Genomic DNA, 26924 nt, shown 5'->3' with positions numbered 1-26924 from the left:
ATCTGGCAACACTTTTACTAGTTCACTAGGTTTTATAAACAAATGCATTGAATGCTACAAATGACAAAGGTGAAATATGCAGATATCGAAAGGATTAGAAAGAGCCCCTGGCAGAATAACGGTATAAGAGGCCATAGAAGGTAAAAAAGAGGATAAATAAATCCAGAGAAAAATAATAAAACTGCAGGCCTCACCCTCAGCGGCGCATTCGACTCCTGGCTGCTCTCCCACCGATCGAAAGCCTTCAGCGCAGAAACACTCATAAGTGCCTTTAGTGTTCCTGCACTGCTGCGGGCACGTCCCATAAATCTCACACTCATTTACGTCTGCAGACGGGGACAAAACACTTCACATTACACATTCAATGTTTTTTTTTTTTTTTTAACAATCGCTGGGACACATTTCTCAAGACCTTTCCACATTTCTCAAGACCTTTCACACAGTTCTCCTAACTAACTTTCAGCAGTTCAATTCATATTCATAATAAAACTACCAAAACACTTCATTTCCGTCTCAAATCAACTCATTCTTCCATAACACTGGCAAAGGTTGTCACCCAGCAAACACACTTTACTATATATTACTATTATACTACTATAAAACAATGACCTGCTAAGTGCTAACAACAGGTAGCATAGGTTTTCTTATGTAGTTAAAATACCTTTACAAAACAAGAAGTGTTCTCTACTGTTTCAAATTCACTGCATTGCATGTTATGTGGTCCATGTTTATGTCACAGTAGGAAATTATTTAAGTGTTTCCCTTTTGTGTAGATGGTAGTGAAATTGAAAAAGCGAGAAATAAAATTGTAACACCTGTGTAAGTGTTCAGCTACATCTAATTGTTTTAGCTTTGGAATATATTTCAGTATAGTATCACTGAACAAAAGCACCAAATTACAGTTAAATAAATGATTTATTAATTATTTATTTAACTTGTGTTTTTGTATTGTTAGGTTTTGAAATTAAGTTTTGAAAAAAGTATGTAAACGTGCAAATTGGCCTGTAGCTACACAAAGTTTTGGTGATGGTTGTGTGAAAAAAAAAGCAAAAATATTAAATTTTTGCTACGGAAGGAAGCGTATTGCATTCATTTGAATAAAAAAAATCTACTCTGTTTTTCTGAATTAACGAGTTAATTATCTCAGAATTACAAGATAATTTTTCATGGAAAAAAAGTTTTGCTCTGTTTTTCTGAATTTATGACTTGATTATCTCAAAAACTCAGAAATTCAGAAAAACAGAACAAAAACGTTTTTTTTTTTCCATGAAAAATGATCTCATAATTCTGAGATAATTAACTCGTTAATTCAGAAAAACAGAGGAAAAACTTTTTTCCCATGAAAAATGATCTCGTAATTATCAGATAATTAACTCGTTAATTCAGAAAAACAGAGTAGATTATATATATATATAAGTATACATAAACTTCTTATGTTGCTCTCATCCAGACAGAAAAGATTCCATGAAAAGGACAGAGTATAAAAAAAGGAATTGTGATTTGAGTTTTAAAACAGATCAGTCGCTGAAACCCCTGCAGGAGTTCCCGTTGTCCTGGCTGGCTTCAGGAATGCCTCTATATAAGCCTGTTTTATTGTAAATATTGAGGTCTTCTAATAAAGAAAGTATTAAGATGACATCACCAACCATCGCAGGTGTTCTTATCCTCCGGGTTAGGTTTATATCCAGATCTACAAGAGCAAATGAAGCCTCCGGTCGACAAATCTGTACAGTTATGCTCACACAGATTCTCACTGCATGAGCGCGCATGGCCGTGGTCTAACAAAGAGAGATGAAGAAATGTTACAAAAACAAGATTTTTTGTCCTTTTTGGAGTTTGTTAGTAGAAATCATCATCCGGTTTTGTTCATGCAAGAAAGAAGAACATAAGGGTGAGTAAATGAACAAAACTCACAGCAGCCGAGCTCATCGGTCTGGTCTTCACAGTCGTCATAGTCGTCGCAGGCGTACTGCAGAGGAATGCAGTGACCATTTCCACATTTATACTCATCTGCAGAGCAGGGTCCGTGTGTGGGAGTCACACCTGAGCAATCATTCACACAAAACACGCCACAGTTTCAATAGAATTTTAGGAATTAAAAAGGTATAAACAGGTACAAATTACATATAGTCGGCATCATAAATGCTAGTCTGTGTGATGTGAAAATCTGTTGATTGAGCATCACTCACAATGCTCCGCCCTCTCATCGGTCCCATCACCGCAGTCATCTATAGAATTGCAGAGCTCGTGACTGTAGATGCAGCGCGTGTTATCACAACGGAACCGGAATGGAGGATCACATGAGATGTCCACTGAGGAGACAAGACACGTGACGTTTGTGCGTGCTAAAACTGTTCTACATTTAAAATGCCAAAGGTTGACTTTTATTGGGTTATATAGCTGATATACTTGCAAATTATACTAAAAATATACTGGTTGGATAGGCTTTATGCACTTTTCAAGGTTTACATAGCATAGATGGATGTGATCGATTGGATGGATGGATGTGATCGATTGGATGGATGTGATTGATTGATTGGATGGATGGGTGGATGTGATCAATTGGATGGATGTGATTGGATGTCATCATTTGGATGGATGTATGGATGTGATCGATTGCATGGATGTGATGCTTCATTAGATGGATGGATGGATGTGATCGATTGGATGGATGGATGTGATCGATTGGATGGATGGATGGATGGATGTGATCGATTGGAGGATGGATGTGATCGATTGGAGGATGGATGTGATCGATTGGAGGATGGATGTGATCGATTGGAGGATGGATGTGATCGATTGGAGGATGGATGTGATCGATTGGATGGATGGATGGATGATGTAATCGATTGAACGGATGGATAGATGGATGTGATCGATTGGATGGATCGATGGATGGATGTGATCGATTGGATGGATGGATGTGATCGATTGGATGGATGTGATCGATTGGATGGATGGATGTGATCGATTGGATGGATGTGATTGATTGGATGGATGTGATCGATTGGATGGATAAATGTGATCGATTGGAGGATGGATGTGATCGATTGGATGGATGTGATCGATTGGATGGATGTGATTGATTTGATGGATGGATGTGATCGATTGGATGGATGTGATTGATTGGATGGATAAATGTGATCGATTGGAGGATGGATGTGATCGATTGGATGGATGTGATCGATTGGATGGATGTGATCGATTGGATGGATAAATGTGATCGATTGGAGGATGGATGTGATCGATTGGATGGATGTGATCGATTGGATGGATGTGATTGATTTGATGGATGGATGTGATCGATTGGATGGATGTGATTGATTGGATGGATAAATGTGATCGATTGGAGGATGGATGCATGGATGATGTAATCGACTGGATGGATGGATGTGATCGATTGAACGGTTGGATAGATGGATGTGATGGATTGATCGATGGATGGATGAATGTGATTGATTGGATGGATGGATGATGTAATCGACTGGATGGATGGATGTGATCAATTGGATGGAATCGACTGGATGGATGGATGTGATCGATTGGATGGATGGATAGATGTGATCGATTGAATGGTTGGATAGATGGATGTGATCGATTGGATGGATGGATGGATGGATGAATGTGATTGATTGGATGGATGGATGTGATCGATTGGATGGATGAATGTGATTGATTGGATGGATGGATGTGATCGATTGGATGGATGTGATCGATTGGATGGATGGATGGATGGATGGATGAATGTGATTGATTGGATGGATGGATGGATGGATGGATGGATGGATGAATGTGCTTGATTGGATGGATAGATAGATAGATGTGTTTCTCACAGCAGAGATGTAGTTCCTCATCTGAATTATCCCCACAGTCATTATCTCCGTCACATATCCAGTGCTGCTGCACACACACGTGGTTCCTACACTCAAACAGGAAGGGTGGACAGTAGGTGCTGTTCGGGTAGCGTGCGGCTGAAATGTGGACACACACACACACACACACACACACACACACACACACACACAACATAAATTTCCATAATACATTTAGCATTTGGCATATGAAAGCATCTAACATTGCATTCAAACAATCATCTTTTGATTTGGGTTCCGTGTCACAGTCGTCTCGGGCTTTCTCAGTTGGGGTTTAAAAGAAAAGACACTTAAATATTCAATAATATTATTCAAAGAGCTGAATAACTAAACTTTTGTCTTCTGTAGTGCTACTTAGAGCTAAATTAAACTCATTTCATAATGATCGAACTAAACTGAACCAACACAGGACTTGAGCTGAATAATTACACTATTGACTTTTTAGATTTCTTCACAACAGAATTTTAATGTGGCTTATATTTGATGTTAATAAGGTGACTTGACTTCAGTTGGACTAAACCCAGGACTTTGGCATTGCTAGTGTTTAAGCTACAGGAATGCTGCTCAACAGGTTGCTGATATTATTGTGAATGACTCATCCGTGTAAGTTTGTCTTTGTAATCTTTAATCAATGTGTAAAATTTCCATGAGTTTCCAAGGCCAAGATATTCCCTAGTTCCCAAACCAATGGGAACAGTTACAGATGCACAACCCTTTTGGACTCTAGAGGGCGCTACAATATAAGTTCTCAGGTGCATTTTCAGAATTAAAATAGATAAAAATAACACGGCACACTCACGACAGGAGCTTTCATCGGTGAAGTCGAGACAGTCGGCGTTGCCGTCACATTTGAAGCGCTCAGAGATGCAGTGGCCGCTACTGCACTGGAAGTAACCCGGGTGACAGGTCCGCAGCTCTGAAACACATTCATCCACAAAGAATAAAGCCAAACTCTCTCAATCCTCCATGGAGAATGAATTATGCACACTTCCTGTAAGTCATTCACAAGGTATCCAGGCGCACAAATGCATTGAGATATCACCCACTGAGGATCAATCTGCAATAAAAAGCCAGTATTATGATGTTGAACATGGTGGCTAGTGCCACGGCCACACTCTTTCTCTCTCCATCTGTCTTTTGATGGCCTTTCCTTTCTGCTGTCTCTTCTTTTCTTTCACTCACCACAGTCTCTCTCGTCAGAGTTGTCCTCGCAGTCGTTGTCATGGTCGCACACCCAGCGGTCAGGAATGCAGTGCAGGTTGTCGCAGCGGTACTCGCTCTCAGTGCACGGACGAGGGGCTGTGGACGCATTAGAAGCGTGTCAATCAGACACACATGAACATACATAAAAGGCAGACGGGACAATAAAGCAATAAGGCCCAAGCGGCTGTTGGTCACAGTGATTTACCACAAGTAAGGGGCGTTCTTAAGCATGAAGAAAAGGAGAATGCTTAAAACCTTCTTAACTGTGGTAACATTATTATTGAACAAACAAAACAACAATTTTGTGCATTGAAATGGTACTAATTGTGCCAGAGAACATTCAAAAGTAATGCTCCCATAATGTTTTTCAAAATGATGAAATAGAATGATCCTTTAACATTCGTATAACCGAGAAAAAAGTGAAAATCAAGCTTTTAATGCTGTTTATTTGTCTTTGTGGTGTTTTTAATCTGCTTTAAGACAAACCAAGTGCAAATTCATAAGTTGACACCATTGCTGAGTCGTTTCTCTTTAAAGGGATCCTTCACCTCTGGAAAAATTTATTTAAAATGGGTCATTTATGTAGAAGAAATGTGAAATTATTTTTTAATTTGGAGCTTTCTAGACTGAGAAAAGCCAGAAAATTTATTTTTGGCTTATGTGGATGAAAGACAACAACTCCCAGAATGCACTTGCTTCGCTGCCCTAGGAGGCCACGCCTACCGGTAACAGAGCGCAGTAGTTAAACAACAAGTCTAGGCTACTAGTGAGTATCCGTGATAAGTCTGTCCGGGATTTCGAGAGCGCCCAAAATGTCCGGGATTTGGCTTTTGCGTTTTACAGTCGCCATTCATCATGTTTGCTATAGCGAGCGGGACGAGTGAGGGCCGCGGGAGAACGGCGCAAGGCCGGTGGGGTGATTACCGATGAGCGACACCTGTGAGACGCACCGGTCTCGTATCTCTCACGGAGGAGCGGGAATTTTCTTAGCAATGTTAAAACGCACATCAACCGATCACTTGTTTAGCGTTCATGTAAACACTACATTCAGATTCACCAATCGGAATGAATTCAGTTAGATTGAAACAAAAGCTGTGCATGTAAACAATGAATGGCGACTGCAGAAAGCAAAAGCTGAATCCCGGACAGCGGCGGCCGGACATGTCCGGGAAAAAGAGGATGGTAACCCCTACTACTCAGCTTTCTCCACAGAACAAGAACCTGCTAGCTTAGCTTCCAAAAAAAGATGGCTGACACTACGTGTAATCCCAATCCTTCATAATGCATCCGTCTGCGTATTCAGTACCTTCGTCCTTATTTTCAAAAAGTTTCTGCCGGTGAAATCAAACGCACTGGCACTGATCTGTGATTGGTCTGTTAGCGCTTTAGGCCCAACCCCCTATGGGCGGGTTTGAAGGGGTGGGATCTAGTGCTTGTAGTCTTTACAGAAATCCCCCGCTCTTACACTTCCTACTGACAATGACGTAAAATGATGATTTTTGCGTCATTGTGGGAGGAAGTGAAAAAGGTAAATAACGGATTTCTCTCATCTCAGGGGAAAATGAGTGTGGCACGACCATTCAATAGTATAACTGGGTTTCTACACTCTAAAAAATGCTGGGTTGTTTCAACCCAAATGTTGGGTCAAATATGAACAAACCCAAATGTTGGGTTAAAAAGGTCATTAAAAAATGTACAGTTGAAAGTGAAAGTTGAAGTTAGGTTAAAATTTTAAATGACACTTTTAAACCAACAAATCAATTTGGGTTTGTCCATATTTGACCCAAATTTAGGTTAAAACAACCCAGCGTTTTTTAGAGTGTAACAATGGAAAGCTTAATGCAAATGGGTGGAGTGTCCCTTTAAATCCGCAGTGAACCAAAGCTGGTGTTTCTGACGTCACAAACTACCGTGTAGCCAATCACGACAATGTGTGATCGTCAACGAGTGGATCTCTGAGCTGGCGTGAGTGAGTGGAGGCAGGGGCCAATTTGAATATTCATAGAACCGTGTATACTTAATGAGGCAAGTGTGTAAAGTGACATTCAAGCTATTTTTATAAGGAACAAACGTTCAAATAATTTTGGTGATCAAAGACGAGATTTAAGGGATAATATTATTGACTACAGGGGGACATCTAGAACATTCAGAAATTATGTTTTCATAACGTTTAAGGAAGTTATTAGCTTGGGAAATGGAGCAATGGCCCAAGATCTGGAATTTCAAAAAAAGGATAGTTTAGGCATAACGCAATAATATAGTGCGTCTAGTGAACAGCAATGTTTCACAAAGTGCTTATAAGGCCGAAATGCAGCAGAAACACGACATAAAGCATTTAAGTAAAGCACAGCAAGCCTCTGACACAGATGAGGGCGATGATTAGGCTGTGCTTCACTGTCTCAGGATTACATACGGCTTGCCCTTCAGCAAGAGGACCATTTTTCAGAGGTGAGTTCATAGCTAAATTCATCAGGGGAATGACCCGCGTTCACCACCCCCGCAGCTCTTCTGCAGGGAGGAGAAAGTGCTGAAAAAATCATCGCTTCGTCCAACATGCAGCTCTAAGGTTTAGCGCAGACCATTTGTCAACCTTTTACACCTCAAAGCACCTTGTCTGCCATCAAGCCGTCTCCTCCACGCTTTCTGTCTTTCCAATTTGTTCCCATCAAATCTTTTCTTCTTTGTCTTTACCGTTACGGTTTCTCTGGTAAGCAGGACTTGACATTAACTTGTTTGCTCATCAGAGAGTGGCTACAAGTTTTCCAAAATTACTACCCACTCAAAATTTTCAAAGGCCACAATTTTAACATCGATACCATGGGGAAAACTGCCATATAGATATTTTTAATATTATCTCATAATTTGCCAGCAGGTATATTAGGCTGCTGTCACTTTAAGACCTGACACACGCATCCATTATGCATTTTCTGTTCATTTAAAACATAACTGACTCTGTTTACGTGACTCGCCATTTTAACATTATTTTGTGTGTTTGACTGTTTAAGTCTTTGGATGTGCACTTTGGATTTTATTTTAATTATCCATCAACTTTTGTATTCCACTGAACCACACAAGGATGAGTAAATAATGATTTTGGGTTAAGTATCCCTTTTTAACCAATCAAACTATCCCTACTGTTTTTATATTGATCTGACCGAACAGGAGAGGTCAGTGCTGCCACTCACTGCAGTTGTGTTCATCCGATCCGTCGCCGCAGTCATTGTCTCCGTCGCAGCGCCAGCGAAGGGGAATACACTGGTGGTTATCACAGCGGAAATCACCCGCCGGATCACAGGTCAACTCCTCTGCAAACACAACAGACAACACAGGCTCACACAAACTTTAACACACAAGCTGAGGTTAAACAGAGCGGAAGTGGAGAGACTCAGTCTCATTGACCGAGAGTGCCAGTACATTAGCAGACACGTCTGATAAAAAAAGACCTTATTTAAAGGGATACTCCACTTTTTTTGGAAATAGGCTCATTTTACAATTCCCCAACTGTTGAGTTTTTCTGTTTTCGAATGCATTCAGCCGATTTTCTGCTATTTAGAAGAACAACAGTAATCAGACAGTTTCTTACGGAGGCGTATTGCATTCACTTGAAGAAAAAAAATCTACTCTGTTTTTCTGAATTAACGAGTTTAATTTTTCATGAGAAAAAAAATTTGCTCTGTTTTTCTGAATTAATGAGTTAATTTTTCATGAGAAAAAACAAATTTTGCTCTGTTTTTCTGAATTAACGAGTTAATTTTTCATGAGAAAAAAAATAGCTGTTTTTCTGAATTAATGAGTTAATTTTTCATGAGAAAAAATTTTTTGCTCTGTTTTTCTGAATTAACGAGTTAATTTTTCATGAGAAACATTTTTTGCTCTGTTTTTCTGAATTAATGAGTTAATTTTTAATGGATTTTTTTTTTTGCTCTGTTTTTCTGAATTAATGAGTTAATTCAGAAAAACAGCAAAAATAAATTTTCTCATGAAAAATTAACTCATTAATTCAGAAAAACAGAGGCAAGGCATTTTAATTCTGCGGGACATGCTGTCAATATGCTCAAATTCATGGGATTAGAGCTTGAGTGGACCGCCTCCTGCAACGAAAGGCGTGATTTATTTTTAACTTAAAGGGATAGTTCACTTTGAAATACATTTTTGATATGTTTTAGCTTACCTCAAGGGCATCCAAGATGTAAGTGTCTTTGTTTCAGCAGTAGTTTCAATTTTGATATTTTTAGGTCAAACCGTTTGTGTCTGTCAGTCATATAATGGAGGTCTATGGTCACCACCTCAAAGAGCATGCACAGAGAAGTCCAAATTAAACATGATTTAATGACTCGTAATTGTAAGTACACATTGATGGCCTAAGACACGAAACGAGCGGTTTGTGTGAGAAAACGAACAGTATTTATATAGTTTTTACATTTTGTAACCACAGCCACAAAGCGCCTGCACCCTCAGATCACTTGGGACGTAGTTGTGATTAAAAGAGGTAAAAACAATATAAATACTCTTCGTTTTCTCACACAAACCGCTCGTTTCGTGTCTTAGGCCATCAATGTGTACTTACATTTACGAGTCATTGAATCATGTTTAATTTGGACTTCTCTGTGCATGCTCTTTAAGGTGGTGACCATAGACCTGCATTATATGACTGATAGACACAAACGGTTTGACCTAAAAATATCAAAATTGAAACTACTGCGGAAACAAAGACATCTTGGATGCCCTTGAGGTAAGCTAAAACATACCAAAAATTAATTTCAAAGTGAACTATCCCTTTAAACACATGCATCCCGAATGAAGGGATGAATGAAGATCTGTCACTAAGTTGTTTCTTATAAATGGAACACTAATACGTTTATTGTGTGTTGATATTTTATATGTATAAGAGTCGTTGTCTTTCATTAATGGACTGTTTGAAACATTAGTGACATTATTGGACTGGATATCACTTTAACATTATTGGTTGGTGTTAATATGGGTGTGGGCGTATAAGATTGGCTACATTGCGATCTTGCTGCACACTGATGAAGGCACGCGCCGAAACGCGTCTGTGCAAATAAAATAAAAGAACATGCATAATGCGGCCTCTCTCCTATTTTTGTGCTTTAATGAAGACATGGTGATTACTGCTACTGAGAAAATGAGAGAAAATGAGAGAAGAGGAGGAAATGGGGAGATCCTCTCTGCCATCTGCCAAAGGAAGGTAGAGGAGTTGCAGGAACATCTGACCCGGACGGCACATTCTTACAGTCAGATTAGGGCGATCTCTCCTCTCTGTGCAGGATGGCACTAATGGAGCGAGGAGGAGCTGATAAGACCCAGGAGAGCCAGGGCTACAAGTGTGTGTGTGTTTATGTGAACATCAGTCAGATCACTTACAAAAAATCTGTGAAATGTATGGTAAAAAACACACAAAAAACACTGCACATACGATGCCTGATTTTTGCTGTAAAAAATACGGTGGCAACATTTTACATTTTACACATTTAAAACCTAAAAAAGCTTTTTTCATTAACTGATATAATGTTACAATACCAACTCACTGAAGTATGATATCTATGGTCTTATATACACGTTACACTTAACCACAGGTGGTATCGAGAATGAATCAAAGCTCATCACCAGTTGCTTTTCCACAAACTGAGGTAATTAATCTTTTTTTTTTCACTGTATATTATATAACGCTCGATCCTTAATGAAACAATACAAACATACTCACAACTGCACACACACACACACTGGTGCCTGACACAGACATACCTCACACACACACATAAATCTGAGTTGTGGCCCCAGACAGGAGGAGGGGTCACCGAGGGCCCGTCCGTCACAGAGAGACTGAAATAACACGACTCGCTAATACACTGGAGTGTGAGGGGATGAATAACTCCTAATGATTTCAATCAATCATGACAAACACACACACAATGCTAAGTAATTTTACATGATATATTATATATAAAGTACTTTTAGTGTTACTTACTGTAACTATGTCATAAATTGTTCATCAGTTGTACGCACTGGTGTTTGTGAATTAAAAAAAAAAAGCAGTTGCTCTGAGTTAAGTCTTAATTTGTGGGTTTGTCTGATGTCTCACCGCAGTGCTGTTCGTCGCTGTTGTCCCTGCAGTCGTTGTGTCCGTTGCACACGGCCCACAGAGGAATGCAGCGATAGTTTGTCCTGCAGTCAAACTCTGTGTGATTGTCACATCTGTACGTTGGACCCACTGCAAACAACATTTAGAACAATGAAAACTACTGCAAGAGATTTAAGTACACTTCGTATTGCAGCACAATTTCTCCTTTTTCTTCCTTTACTAATTTAAGTAGTATGTAAAGTAGTTCACTTTAAAAAAAAAAAACTTTTGCTGATAATTTACTCAGCCCCATGTCATCCAAGATGTCCATGTCTTTCTTTCTTCAGTCGAAAAGAAATTAAGGTTTTTGATGAAAACATTCCAGCATTTTTCTCCATGTAATGCACTTCAGTGGGAACCAAACGGTTCAAGGTTGAAATGAGAGTTTCAGTGCAGCTTCAAAGGGCTTTAAACGATACCATTCGAACTCGTTCATCAAAATGAACGAATCTTTTTTCGAGTCATTTGGTATATTCAACAAATGAAATGAACAAAATGACTCGAAAAAGGATTCATTCATTTTGATGAACGAGTTAGAACAGGAGAGTCACGAACGTGCATCACAGAACAGAGCAAGGCGAGCATTTGTGCTTATAAAACTTAAACGTTTTTATTTATGTTTGAAATGAGCGATCGTTTCGCTTGATAAGACCCTTATTCATCGTCTGGTGTCGTTTAAAGCCCTTTGAAGCTGCACTGAAACTCTCATTTGGAGCTTGAGCCGTTTGGTTCCCATTGAAGTCCATTATATGGAGAAAATCCTGGAATGTTTTCATCAAAAACCTTAATTTCTTTTCGACTGAAGAATGACATGGGAGTGAGTACATTATCAGCAAAAGTGAATTACTCCTTTAACTCAGTTTTTTTTTTTTTTTTTTGGTATGTCGTAACTTTGATGTATAACTGTATATGCAAACTCGGCTGCCTAATATCTTGGTCCTGTAAAAGAGATTTGAATCTCAGTGAGTCTTCTCTCCTGGTTAAATAAAGCTTCTACTCAACCAGTGAATGCTGTAGCGCGTCAGTAACTCACTGCATTCGTCGAGGGGCTCGTCGGAGTTGTCTCCACAGTCGTCATCCACGTCACATTTCCAGCTCTGCGGGATGCAGCGCCCGTTCCTGCACTTGAACTGTCCGGGTCTGCAGGTCCTGCTGGAACAGTGTGTGGGATCCTCATCGGAGCCGTCGCCGCAGTCGTTCTCCCCGTCACACTGCCAGGCCTCAGAGATGCAGCGTTTATTAGCACACTGCCACTGATGCGACTCGCACTGATGCGTGGCTGACGGCACAGAAACAGAAGACGCTTTAGCAACAGCCCAATCTAAAGCAAATATCAGAATAGCAGTGTTGTTTTGAATGCAGTGTACATATTATCATGCAGTGCAAACCTTCAACCTTTCAGCTTTTTAGCCACTAGGCCTTATCATCAAACATTAGCCACTTTCACACAGTAATCCTATTCCCAGTAAATAACCAAAAAGACTTTACCCTGAGACTTTAAAGACTTTAGTGTATTTTTGTGTATTTAAAGACTTTAGACTTTAAATACACAAAAATGCTGTACACACAAGCAACAGCGTTATGTTTTTTTACCGTTAAGAGACCATTCACACACCAAAATACCGGTAAATTCTGTGTCATCAGTCATCGGAAATGCTAAAGTTTCACTATTAGTTCAATTTGACAATTTGACGTCAGTGTGACAGGCGTAAGGTAAATGATCATGAACATGAGATGAGCATAATAGTATCCAACTGCAAAGCCGCAGTGCTGATGAATGGAAAAGAAGGCAGGGTCTTGAGTGCGACACACTGATAAAGCTGCGAGATAGGGCGCAGCAGTCAAAGATACTGGTATTTCTTGAACAGGTCCTGTTCACACATGAACTCTTAAAGGGATAGTTCACTTTGAAATTAATTTTGGTATGTTTTAGCTTACCTCAAGGGCATCCAAGATGTAAGTGTCATTGTTTCCACAGTAGTTTCAATTTTTATATTTTTAGGTCAAACCGTTCTTGTCTGTCAGTCATATAATGGAGGTCTATGGTCACCACCTCAAAGAGCATGCACAGAGAAGTCCAAATTAAACATGATTTAATGACTCGTAAATGTAAGTACACATTGATGGCCTAAGACACGGAACGAGCGGTTTGTGTGAGAAAACGAACAGTATTTATATCGTTTTTACCTTGTAACCACAGCCACAAAGATGAGGTGGTGACCATAGACAAACAAGAACGGTTTGACCTAAAAACATAAAAATTGAAACTACTGCGGAAACAAAGACACCTACATCTTGAATGCCCTTGAGGTAAGCTAAAATATATCGGAAATTAATTTCAAAGTGAACTATCCCTTTAATGGTAATTTCCCAGTGAAGACTGTGTGTGAAAGGGGCTTTTTGACATTATATTGTGATAATGATTTGTCCCATACCACACAGCACAGTGTCCTCATCCGAGCCATCGGGACAGTCCTGATTGGAGTTACACAGGAAGTGCGGGCTGGTGCAGTTTCCGTCATTACACTGGAACTGGCCCAGTCTGCAGTGCCGGACGGGACACGTGGAGGGTTCATCTGAGCCATCTCTACAGTCCCGCTGACCATCACACTTCCACCAAATAGGAATACAGCTTAACAAAACAAAATATTGCATTTTACTTTGGATGCTCCCTTAGTAGGAAGCTGCCTACTGTACATAGACAGTATACAGCAACGCAACTCATTAGGTTTTAGAACAGAGACTGAAATGAAAGCAGATAAACGAACCGTTCGTTGTCTGCACATCTGTACTGAGTGCTGGAACACATGGGCAGACAGCGTGCAATGCCCCCTATCTGCATGGTAAGGAAGTGGTCAGGGCACTCGCAGGTGTAACCTTGACCCCCCGCTCGCAGAAGACACAGGTGAGAACAGCCTCCATTATTCACCGCGCAAGGATTCGTCTCTACAGGGGAAAGATATAGTCAGAGTTATATCAGTGTCTCTGTGCTAACGGGTCAAGACCAAAAATGGGTTGCAATTATTTTTCAATGTTTGCAATTAAAATAATTTTTTTCTCACGAGTATGTACTATTATTCGCGCAAACAAAAAATAAAAAAGTAATAAAAGTAGAATAAAAAATAAATATTTAATGCAAATAGTAATTATCTAAATATATAATGTTTCGTTGATTTTTAAGCACGGAATGCATTTCAGCGTTTGGTTTTTAAGGAAATATAAAATGTTTAAAATGCATTCAATGTTTGCAAATAAAATAAATATATTTATAATATTCCTGATTATTCATGCATGAAAAAAATATCCTTAAAAATCAAATCAAACACTGATATTTATTTAATGTTTGAAATGTATTCAGTGTTTGCAATTAAAACAGCAAATTATTAATATTAAAATGTTAAAAATCCAATTTTAGATTTTTTTTTTTACTTTTGTACGAATAAGACTAATATTTATATTCATTTTTTTATTTCAAACGTTAGAGACATTTCACTTTGATTTTTAACTAAACATGCAATGTTTAAAATGCATTAAATGTTTAAAAAAGAAAAGAATATTCTTAGGATTATTCTCTATTATTCATACAATCAAATAAAAAAGTATATATTGAATATAGGGGAATAGTATATTGAATAATAGGGGCAATCATACGCAAAATGTGCTTAGAATCAAAAATAAAAACATAAGACGAATAACCGGTTTAAAAACTCACAGGAACGTTATTTTAATTTCAAATACTGAATAAAGTTCATCCATTAAAAACATTCCAGGACATCTTTATACTTTTGGTATTGAATTGGGTCATGACACGAAGTATAATCTGGAGAGTCTGAGTTAGACTGTCTCCTCTTACCAAGAACCAGGATGTGGCTCCACATCATGTAGCTGTAGCTCGTCTTTCTAAAGAAGCCCTCAGATAAAGAGTTTAAACTACCTGTCCTGGCCATTAAAGCAATGATAAAGAGTTTAGTCTTTCCTGTCTCTGAGAAAAGACAGGCGAGCAGAGACTGGCGGCATTGTGTCGGACTGTGTAAATATTGGCAGAGCCCCTTAAGTGCCTCAGCGGACGTTTAACGGAAGTGATATGGATCTGACGCCTGCGACTGCATCCCGCTCGGGTTACGCTGTCCCGGGCTCACCTATGGGCTGGCGGTAGGGATGGCACACGTGAATGTCGAACGGTCTGTGTGTGGTGTTGACGAGCGCCTCCCGTCCGGAGCCGGTGTATTTGTTGCCCTTCTCCACCGTGCGAGTGTTCCAGTCTGTCCAGTACACGGTTTCCTCGAACACTGTGATGGCGAAAGGATGCGGCAGGTTACCGTCGTACACGGTGTGCCTGTGATGCCCGTCCAGGTCGGAGAATCTGAGGAGACACAACTGTTTTAACAATGGGGCAAACAAACAAAAAATAATGCACACAAACCTGCAATATTAACCATGTTCTCCGACCTGTAGATAGATTTTTAATGTGGTATTTTGTTTTCTAAACTCAAAGAAATTCAAGCTACAAGTACCAAAGCAAAACTACTAAATTTCACAATTAAAAGACAAAGAAACAGCAAGTATATAATAAATAATCCTAAATCCTTTGATTCATTTAAAAAAAACATTAATTTTTTAGGTTGGTTGAATTCAGTTCAATCAGTAATCAGTAATCTTAAATAATTTATTTCATTTCAACAAAACCAGTTATTGTAGATGTTACCACATGAAGTACATTTTCAGAGTTCAACTGACTAAAAAAAATGTTCTTCAGTGTGGGCAGAACGTGAGAGAGTCTTACTCGATGTAGTTTAGGTGGGCATCAGACCAGTACAGCTTGTCATTGGTGTAGTCAATAGTGAGACCGTTGGGCCACTCGATCTTAGTGGTGATGACGGCTGACTTGTTATTTCCATCCATCCCAACACGTCCAATGAAGGCTTTGTCTCCCCAATCGGTCCAGTACACGTATCTGCGCAAAGATGACATTTGATTTAAAAAAAATTGAAGTTAAAACAGATTCTACACACACCTTCAGTTAAAAACACTTTTAAGAGCTCAATCCTGTTCTGTTCACACAGAGTTAATCACAGAAGTGACACCTGAATTCAGTATGTTGGCACTATTATTTGTTATATCTAAATTCAATTACTAATTATACATTTTTACTTTTTGTACTTTTTAGTGTGGTTCAAGTTTCTTATCTTATAGTATTTTCAACACTATAGACTTAGAATATTGGGTAATGGGTACATATATATAAGTAAATAAAATTAGAATAGAATATAAATTTTTATTTATATTCTAATTTTATTTACTTATATATATGTACCCAATATTCTAAGTAATTAAAACAAATTTAAAAAAAAACCAAGAACAATGAATAACGATTATATATATATAAAATCGTTATTCATTGTTCTTGTTTTTTTTAAATTTGTTTTAATTACTTAGAATATTGGGTACATATATATAAGTAAATAAAATTAGAATATAAATTTAAAAAAAAATATATATATATAAAATTGTAATTCATTGTTCTTGTATATATATATATATATATATATATATACATACACCTGTTATATTATATTTAATTTTTTTATAAAATAATATTTTTTTATTTATTTTGTTATAGATTTTCTATACATACACACACACATATATATATAAAATCGTAATTCATTGTTCTTGTATATATATATATATATATATATATAACAAAATAAATAAAAAATTAAAATAATTAAATAATAATTAAAAATTAAAAAAATTAAATATAATATAACGGGTGTTACTTTCTGAAATGTATTATAAATAAATAATTAATAATAATAATAATAATAATAATAATATACATGCCAGGTGATACATTTATTTGCATCAAAATTCTGCAGAATTTCAACAGGCCTTTGACGTCAGCAAAAACTATATGATTGCTCCTCCATTTTAAAAATGTTTAAGCCAATTTATTTTGTTATCCTGACTACACATGGTTTTATAGTTGGTTGTAGTTTTCACAATCCAATCAGAATACCCTCACCAGCTGGCAACTACAGATTTAGGCAATTCACTCCTGTATTTACATTTCACTACTAAAATTTTGCAATGTGCACTTGGTAACAGAGTTATTTTTCCACAGGTCTGAAAACGACTTCTATCATCGGTACACTCACCCAAACTTGGGATGCAGCACAATGGCTCTGGGATTCTCAAAGCAGTACGTGTTATTAACATCCACACAGTGCTCTGCCAACTTCCTCACGAACCGCCCATCCAGCTCTGACACTTTCATGCAGTCGAGAAAGCTGTCGACCCAGTACAGCTTCCTCCCGATCCAGTCGACCGCCAGGCCTTCTCCGTGCAAGAGCCCGTTCACCACCACCTCTCGGCCCGTCCCGTTAAAGAACATCCGCTCCAACACCCTCCGGCTCACGTCAATCCAGTACAAGCGCTTGTCGACTCGATCGAAGTCCAGAGCGACCACGCTGCTGAGGCCTTGCAGGATGAGAGAATAGGCCTCGCCATCCGTGGAGAGATTGCGCAGATAGTAGCGATTGCTAAAGATCAGGTACGGGGTGATGTTGCTGTTCTGCCTGCAGCTGCGGCCGTCGGGTTCACGGAGGAAGCCTGGTGCGCACTTACACACGTACGAGCCCATGGTGTTCTCACACACCTGACTGCACACGCCGGGAGTGACCGAGCACTCGTCCACATCGTCGCACGTTGTGTTATCGGACATGAGACGATACCCGGGACGACAGGTGCAGATGAAGCTGGTGGGAGTGTCGGTGCAGTTGTGGTCGCAGTGGTGCATGGACGGGTCTGTGCACTCATTGATGCCTAAAACAAACAACAAACAGACAATCTGAAAAGTTAACCCTCTGGGGTCTGAGGTGTTTTTTGGGACCCTAGAAGTGTTTCGACGTTTTCATGGCCAAAGTCTACACTGTATTCATCACAAAATCTGCTACAATAATATGTGAGCAGCATGTATGTAAAAGTTTGTAGTTTTGAGAAAATGCTTTGTGAAAAAAAGTAACTGAAATAAGGCCATAAAACCCATACTGACTTTTAAGAAATGGATCTTGTAGAATTTATGATTTGAAACAATGTGAAAATCGCCCCGCCCACTCATTCGATAAAACAATATATAGTGATTAAACATTTGTAAGATGTTTGCGTCACAAAGTCTGTATGCGGGAGACGTGAATCATCAAGAATGTTGATGTGTTTCTAATTCAAGCTAATCGTGCATTTGGAAGTTTATTATGCTCACATAAGCTGCATTTATTTGATCGAAAATGCAGTAAACACTGTTATATTGTGAAATATTGTTTCTATTTGAATATATTTTAAATAATGTAATATATTCTAGCATAATGCCAGTCTTTAGTGTCACATTCTAATATGTCGATTTACTGCTCAAGAAACATTTATTTTTATTATCTGCTTGATATTTTTGTGGAAACTGTGATGCACGATCGATCAAAAGTCTGGGGTATGTAAGATTTAAAAGAAAAATAATGTTTTTATACAGCAAGGATGCAATACAGTAAACTGATCAAAAGTGACAGTGAAGACATACTACAAATAAATACTGTTCTTTTGAACTTTCTGTTCATCAAAAAATTTGTAAAATCCTGAGCAGCAAAAACTGTATCTTCGTACCAGTGAGTTGTTGACTCAAGACCAGCTGCAATCAGATCAGTCACGAATGAATCATTCAAGTTTACTAAAAAGAATCAGTTCATTCACGAATCTGACATCACTATTCGAAATAATGAGGAGCGATATGTTGTGAAAATATATATTATAATGCTTTGGAAAAGTAAATGTTTCCCAAAATACAGAATACAGTACAGCAAAGATAAAACAATCTGAATGACACAAGTGGTCTGATCAAAAGTGGTCACCTGATCACAAGTCTGATCACAAGTGGTCTGATCACAAGTCTGATCACAAGTGGTCACATGACACAGTGCTTACCACAGCCTTTCTCGTCACTGTTGTCGTTGCAGTCGTCACTCCTGTCACACACCTCGCTGAGTGGCACACAGTTCCCGTTGTCACAGCGGAAGTCTCCAGGTGGGCATGTGGGCGCGGGAGTCCTGCACATGTGATCCAGCTCATCAGATTCATCCCCGCAGTCGTTGTCCCCGTCACAGACGAAATCCCGCGAGACGCAGCGCCCGTTCTGACAGGTGAACTGGTGCTGTAGACATGTCGAATATGTGCAGCCCTGTTCATCACTGCTGTCTCCACAATCATTGCGACGGTCACACCTAGTAGACACCAAACGCACAGCAGGGATTTATGGGAGAGACTGCTGTTTATTATTGGAACCAACTGGAACCTATGCTTACTTTGAAAAAACCCCCAAAAAAAACATTGTTTTTGGTGCCAATAAAAACTTGCCCTGTATAAACGCTGTAAATTCATCATTAACATATAAAAAAGAGGATCAAATGGAAAAAAATTAAATAAATTAAATAATACAATTAATATATATATATATATTGATTAATCACATCCAAAATAAAAGTTTGTGTTTACATAATATATGTGTGTGTGCTGTGTAGAATTATTTTGTATAGGTATATATATATATATATATATATATATATGCATGCATGTATTTATTTAAGAATTATTTGCAAGTAAATACTGTATCTATATAAATACATAATCTATATTATATATAAATATAAATATTTTATATATGAATAACACATTTTCTTACATATATACATGCATGTGTGTGTATTTATATACAAAATAATTATACACAGCACACACAAATAAATTATGTAAACACAAACTTTTATTTTGGATGCGATTAATCGCAATTAATCTTTGCACAGCCCTAATATATATATATATATATATATATATATACTTTTTTTAAATAATAAATACAATTAATTACAACTATAATGCAATGCATTATATAATAGTAGTAGTAATTTTATTAGTAATTATTAGTAATTAGTAATAATTAGTAATTTTGCATATTAGTTATCAGAAGCTCAAATAATGGGCTTTTCAAAGCGGCTTGTCAACACAAAAGGATGTTGCATTCTTTGCATCTCTTACAATACATCTGGTAGCCTTTTTTGCTTTAAATGCAATTCTAACCTGTAGGAGATGCGGATGCAGAGGCCGTTGTTGCAGGTAAACTCGTTGGTGGAGCAGGACCTGCGAGTGCAGTTCTGGTGCTCATCGTATGCGTCCGAACAGTCAGCGTCTCCGTCACACACCCAGTCCCTCGGGATACACTTCCTCTGAGGAGGCCTGTTGTTCATACAGGTGAACTCTTGAGGAGAGCAGGTGCGATTAGCTGCGAGACAAAACAAGAGGCCACAATTAAAAAATATGTACAATTTTGGATCTCTTTGGGCTCTTGCACCCAGCGCAAATGACTTTGTACGCTGATGCATGTCTCATTCCTATTTTGCACCCGCGCAAAGCAACATTTTGCAACATTCAAAGCAAACAAGCACATCGGTAAACTAGGAACCGCTGTGAACGCTCCTGGCGCGCACCTGGTGAATCTGCCATAATAAATAATAACAATCCGCACCTGCTCTTAAAGGGTATGTTGGATGACGCTCTGATTGGTTTATTTCAGGTTTGAATGAAAGGGTCTTATCAAGCGAAACGATCGTTCATTTAATAAATAAATAACAAAGTTTAAGTTTTATAAGCTCAAATGCTCACCTTGCTCTGTTCTGTGACGCACGTTTGTGACTCTCCTGTTTGAACTCGTTCATCGAAATGAAAAAATCTTTTTCTGAGTCATTTGGTTCATTCAACGAACGAAACGAACGAATTGACTCAGAAAAAGATTCGTTCATTTTGATGGACAAGTTCGAACAGGAGAGTCACAAAGTACAGAGCAAGGTGAGCATTTGAGCTTATAAAACTTAAACTTTGTCATTTATTGATTAAATGAGCGATTGTCTGGCTTGATAAGACCCTTATTCATCGTCTGGAATCATTTAAATCCCTTTGAACAGTTTGCAGTTTGTACTGAAAGTGTCTTTTGGACTTTGAACCATTTGGTTCCCATTAAAATCCATTATATGAGGAAAAATCCTGGAATGTTTTCATCAAAAACCTTAATTTCTTTTAGATTAAAGAAACAATGATGTCTTGGATGACATCGGGGTGAGTAAATTATCAGCAAAAGTTTTTTCAAGAGTGAACTACTCCTTTAAGTGAACGTAAACATTTATCTATAACTGTTCACAGTGAAGGGTTGTCCCGAGTACTACTGACCACAGTTGTGTCTCTCGTCCTCGTCGCTCATGTCCCCGCAGTCGTTGTCTCCATCGCAGATCCAGGATGAAGCGATGCACCTTCCGTCATCGCAGCGGAACTGCTCAGAGTTGCAGGTCCTCACCATGGGGGCTGTAGGGATCAAACAGACCGCAGTGAGCCACGGATCAAGAAGCAGCAGAAGAGCGAGCATGTCTCACTCTGATATCATAGGGAACTAAGGAACATGCGGTCTACGTAATCCATTTAACCATTAAATCCCATCCTGAACAGCCAGAAACTTGGCTGAGTGCTTGGATTCCACAGGCAGAGGGATTCTGGGAGAGAATAAGCATTCCTCTCTCTAGTGTCCCACTTGAACAAAAGACACCGAGGGGTGCTGTGATTAACAGGACAAAAGCGAGAGGATGGTGTGTGTGAGAGGAGGGGGCAGAGAATGGCAAAGGAAGGGCCGGTGTCTGTGTGTGTGAGGGCTTTTCTGCTGAACGTCACTTTGGAGGAATGCGACACACAATGGAGGGCTGGACTGACCATTATAGACACACACCCAAAACACACCAGACGGTTACTACTGAAGTGTCAAACCTTTTTCATATTATTGTAGCTTCTAGTTATTTGATGTTATTGGTCATTCCTGTAATGTGTACAAAAATAATTGTATTTCTGTTTACAGAAATATACACTTGATTGTAACAAAAACCTATACATTATAATCCCATGAAGAGCGCTTTTTGAAACACTTCAGTTTGAAAAAAAAAAAAAAACCTTAATATTTCTTAATAAATAAAAATAACAACATCGACATCAAAGTAGTTCAAAGTAATTCAACCCTATATTCACTTAACTGTGATAAGTGATCTAACACGCTACCATTTAGAGTTTTAAATGATCAAATGCATTAAATTGATCAAAAGTGACACTAAAGACATTTATAATGTTACAAAATATGTATATTTCAAATAAACACTGCTATTGAACTTTATTTTCATAATGCATCATGGTTTCTAAACAAATATTAAGCAGCACAACTGAAAAACGTTTAACATTGAAAATGATAAGAAATATTTCTTGAGCAGCCATTCAGCATATTAGAATGATTTCTGACAATGAAGTAATTATGCTGAAAATGTATTTCATATTCTATTTCATATTTATTCCTTCATATTTATTATTATTTAAAATATTATAAAATTGAATTTTTTTTAAATAAATGCAACCTTGAGTATCTTTCAAACACACACACAATTATTACCAAACCCCAAACATGATATCTCATATATTAAGAATACCTATAATTTTGGAACATGAAAATGCATTGATCAACCTAACAGGAATCACCTATATATACAATTTCCGCAAAGGTTCAAGTGTATGTAGGCAAATGAAAGCATAAAAACAAACAAATCCTTATTGTGCCATATTGATGTAAAAAAATGCATTTGTATGGTCATTTACATTAGCAAAATAAAACACTACTAAGGAATAGAACTGCTGGAGAAGAAGCTCTCAGACTCACACATTCAGTCTTTTGTCACAGACATACTGGTCTAAATTACTACATTTTAGCTCTGTTTCTGCCAACTGAACCAGTTTCTTGAACACAAGTCAGCTTCATCTTTCCACTCTCTGACTTCATGCATCACCAGTGGAGAGTAACATGAGGGGTGGGGGGCAACATCATTTCCCTCCAACTTCAATTCCCTCCATCACCATGGTAAACAATAAGGCAGGACACCCATCATTAATTCACCACCCACAAACATGGCCAACGGTTTCCCTTGAAAAACACAGCTTTATCCTCACATCACAGTGTTTTCATAGTTCCTCCCCACTAAACAGGGCCCAAAATTAACTTTTTTTCCACATGAATGCCTGTTCTGTTCTTTAAACATCTACTTGAATGAATCTGCCATTAAAGTGTAAATAGTTATGCGTAGTACGTACTGCAGGTAGTGGGCTCATCAGAACCATCATTACAGTCTGTTCCACCATCACAGTACCAGTGCCCGGGAATACAGCGTCCGCTCGAACAGCGAAACTCGTTCTGGTGACATGTAGATGTGGCTGAGGAGTGAAGAACAACACTGAAGTCAAGTATACAGATCATCAGTCAGCCTCAAATGGCAAACATGGGTCGTAAACATTATGTAAAACAGGGTCCAAACTATCGTTAAACCAGAAAGCCCAGAAAGGACTGTACCTCAGCGGCACCAGGTGGAACCGCTCACATTCATGGGTCACTAATTAAAGGAGTAGTTCACTTTTGGAAAAACTTTTGCTGATAATTTACTCACCCCCATCTCATCCATGTCATTCTTTCTTCAGTTGAAAAGAAATTAAGGTTTTTGATGAAAACATTCCAGCATTTTTTTTCCATATAATGGACTTCAATGGGAACCAAATGGTTTAAGGTCGAAAAGACACTTTCAGTACAAATGGCAAACTGTTCAAAGGGCTTTAAACGATTCCAGACGATGAATAAGGGTCTTATCAAAACAAACAATCGCTCATTTAATAAATAAATGACAAAGATTAAGTTTTTATAAGCTCAAATGCTCGTCTTGCTAGAATAAATTCATTAAATACCGAGAATAAAGTCGTTGTGTTTCGAGAAAAAACTTGATAAATTTCGATAAAAAAAGTTTAAATAAAATCTTGAGAATAAACTCATTACATATAGAGAATAAAGTCATTGTGTTTCGAGAAAAAACTCGTTAAATTTCGGAAAAAAAAGTCAAAATAGTATCTTGAGAATAAATTAATTAAATATCGAGGATAAAGTTGTGTTTTGAGAAACAAACTTGTTAAATTTCTCGAAAAAAGTCGAAATACAATCTTGAGAATAAATTAATTAAATATCGAGGATAAAGTCGTTGTGTTGAGAAAAAACTCGTTAAATTTCGAGAAAAAAAGTCGAAATATAATCTTGAGAATAAATTAATTAAATATAGAGGATAAAGTCGTTGTGTTTTGAGAAAAAAAACTTAAATTTTAAGAAAAAAAGTCGAAATAGAATCTTGAGAATAAACTAAATAAAGCCGTTGTTTTGAGAAAAAAACTTGTTAAATTTCAAGAAAAAAAGTCAAAATACAATCTTAAGAATAAATTAATTAAATATCGAGAATAAAGTCGATGTGTTTCGAGAAAAAACTTGTTCAATTTTGAGAAAAAAAATTTAAATACAATCTTGAGAATAAACTCATTAAATACCGAGAATAAAGTTGTTGTGTTTCGAGAAAAAACTTGTTAAATTTCAAGAAAAAAAAGTCGAAATACAATATTGAGAATAAAATAATTAAATATCGAGAATAAAGTCGATGTGTTTCGAAATTGAACAAGTTTTTTCTCGAAACACAACGACTATATTCTCGATATTTAATGAGTTTATTCTCGCATTATAATGACTTTAATCTCGAGATGGTTTTATTTTTTTAATATTGCTTGGCCCTAATCCCCTTCCGTAGGATCAGCATCTGTTCGGCTACCAATTTTTTTTTTTAAAAATCTTTGTTTGTGTTCAACAGAAGAAACAAACAACTTGAGAGTGAGTAAATGATGAATTTTGAACAGAATTTTCATTTTTGGGTGAACTATCCCTTTAACGTACCCTAATGTGGTGAGCATGTTCCCACAGGAGAGAGGGAGAGAATCTCACCACAATGCGTCGGGCTCTCGTCACTGTTGTCTCCACAATCATTATCTCCATCACACAGGTACGAGCGTGGGATGCAGATGTTGGTGGTCTGGCATTTGGTGTGCTCTGGCTGGCATGTCCTCTCAGCTGTGTTTTATAACAAGGAGAAGCCATTATGGATTGGATAAATTGGATAAAAGCTTGTAAACTCTAGGTTGTTTATCGTTGAGAAGCAACTTTTTGTTACATTGCACATGAACTTACCACAGTTCTGTTCATCTGACGTCCCGTTGTCGTAACAATTGTTTATTCCATTGCAGACATATTCCCGTGCAATGCAGCGACCATTAGTGCAGGTGAACTCAGTGTTGGGGTCGCAGGGGCGGAACATGCAGCCTGTCTCGTCGCTGTTATCACCGCAGTCATTATAGTGATCGCAGCGGTAGTGATACGGCACACAACGGCCATTTCCACATGTGAACACGGTGGGCTCGCAGGTGTGAAACGCTGCCATGCACGGATAATAAAAAAAACATGTTACTATGGAGAAAATGCTGAATGCATTACCAGAAACTAGTGGAACTCGCCGCCTACCTCCTCTATCTCTCTACTTTAGTTTACCTGAGAGTGAAATGAATGCTGCTGCTTGTGGGACTGCATGCGAAAGAGAGAGCGGTGCATAGTAGAAGAGGTTAGTATGTTTATGGATGGTTATTAAACTTTAGAGTCTAAGACTACTGTTCCAAATCCTAGTAAGTTGCCTTAGTGTCTGCTGACTCACAAACAATTTTAATCAAATTTTGTGTAAGGATTCTAAGATAACAATTCAGTCAACTAATAAGCATAATCCCAGCAATTAACAAAAAAAAATATTCTAAGAATGTTTCACTAATGTTTCCATTAAAGGGCTTGAACGTGGCTGTGGTTACAAGAGGTTACTATATAAAAACTGTTAGTTTTCTCACACAAACTGCTCGTTTTGTGTCTTAGGCCATCAATGTGTACTTACAATTACGAGTCATTAAATCATGCTCAATTTGGACTTCTCTGTGCATGCTCTTTGAGGTGGTGACCATAGACCTCCATTATATGACTGACAGACAAGAAAGGTTTTGAACTAAAAATATCAAAATTTAAACTACTGCGGAAACAAAGACATCTTGGATTCCCTTGAGGTAAGCTAAAACATACCAAAAATTCATTTCAAAGTGAACTATCCCTTTAAGTTGTAAAAATTTTATTTCTGAATGTGTTTTTTTTTCTTCTTCTTGGTTATACGAATGTTAAGGAAACATTCCATTTTATCATTCTTCAATGTGTGTGATTGTTACAAAATGTGATTGTTACTTTTGAATGTTCTCTGAACATTCTGAAACTAACTAGTTGTTATGAACATCCAAAAATTCCATAAATTATATAAAAATTAAGTTTTTGTACTAATTCTTTGAGAACATTCTATAACGTTACTGGAAGAACATTTGTTCATAATTTTAAGAGAATCTTGCCAGAAAGTCACTGTAGCTAAAGTTCTAAGAAGGTTCCGTGTTAGCTGATACTTGACATAACCCATAGTATTTTCATGAAATTATTATTTTTTTTTTATTATTAGATTTATATCTGTTTTTAAAAGGGATAGTTCACTTTGAAATGAATTTTTGGTATGTTTTAGTTTACCTCAAGGTGTTTCAATTTTGATATTTTTAGGTCAAACCGTTCGTGTCTTTCAGTCATATAATGGAGGTCTATGGTCACCACCTCAAAGAGCATGCGCAGAGAAGTCCAGATTAAACATGATTCAATGACTCGTAAATGT

The 26924-nt window shown here is 37.8% G+C and overlaps 1 protein-coding gene across 6 annotated transcripts in view; it reads right to left on the bottom strand.

The window, feature by feature from the left end:
* lrp2a (low density lipoprotein receptor-related protein 2a) overlaps positions 1-26924 on the bottom strand; it is a 113398-nt gene that overhangs the window by 16911 nt on the left and 69563 nt on the right. For 3 of the 6 annotated variants that reach the window (XM_089133422.1, XM_089133419.1, XM_089133420.1), the window contains 22 exons: positions 25733-25765; positions 25376-25618; positions 25133-25258; positions 23422-23541; positions 21478-21609; positions 20335-20536; positions 19186-19481; positions 17373-18039; positions 15998-16168; positions 15354-15577; positions 13983-14160; positions 13650-13846; positions 12248-12493; positions 11176-11304; positions 8261-8380; positions 5055-5171; positions 4672-4788; positions 3834-3971; positions 2190-2312; positions 1915-2043; positions 1647-1778; positions 195-326 (listed from right to left, as the gene is read on the bottom strand). In XM_089133422.1, coding sequence (XP_088989548.1) covers positions 195-326; positions 1647-1778; positions 1915-2043; positions 2190-2312; positions 3834-3971; positions 4672-4788; positions 5055-5171; positions 8261-8380; positions 11176-11304; positions 12248-12493; positions 13650-13846; positions 13983-14160; positions 15354-15577; positions 15998-16168; positions 17373-18039; positions 19186-19481; positions 20335-20536; positions 21478-21609; positions 23422-23541; positions 25133-25258; positions 25376-25618; positions 25733-25765 — 3972 coding nt within the window. The remainder of the gene's footprint in view (positions 1-194; positions 327-1646; positions 1779-1914; positions 2044-2189; positions 2313-3833; positions 3972-4671; positions 4789-5054; positions 5172-8260; positions 8381-11175; positions 11305-12247; positions 12494-13649; positions 13847-13982; positions 14161-15353; positions 15578-15997; positions 16169-17372; positions 18040-19185; positions 19482-20334; positions 20537-21477; positions 21610-23421; positions 23542-25132; positions 25259-25375; positions 25619-25732; positions 25766-26924) is intronic. The other 3 variants (XM_089133421.1, XM_039683438.2, XM_039683439.2) reach the window with 1 other exon arrangement.

The sequence above is a fragment of the Pimephales promelas genome, chromosome 7, assembly GCF_988280905.1.
Source record: "Pimephales promelas chromosome 7, fPimPro1.hap1.1, whole genome shotgun sequence".
Lineage (NCBI taxonomy): Eukaryota > Metazoa > Chordata > Actinopteri > Cypriniformes > Leuciscidae > Pimephales > Pimephales promelas.
The sequence above is the reverse complement of the archived record's forward strand: the minus strand, read 5'-3'. Positions and strand labels throughout refer to the sequence as shown.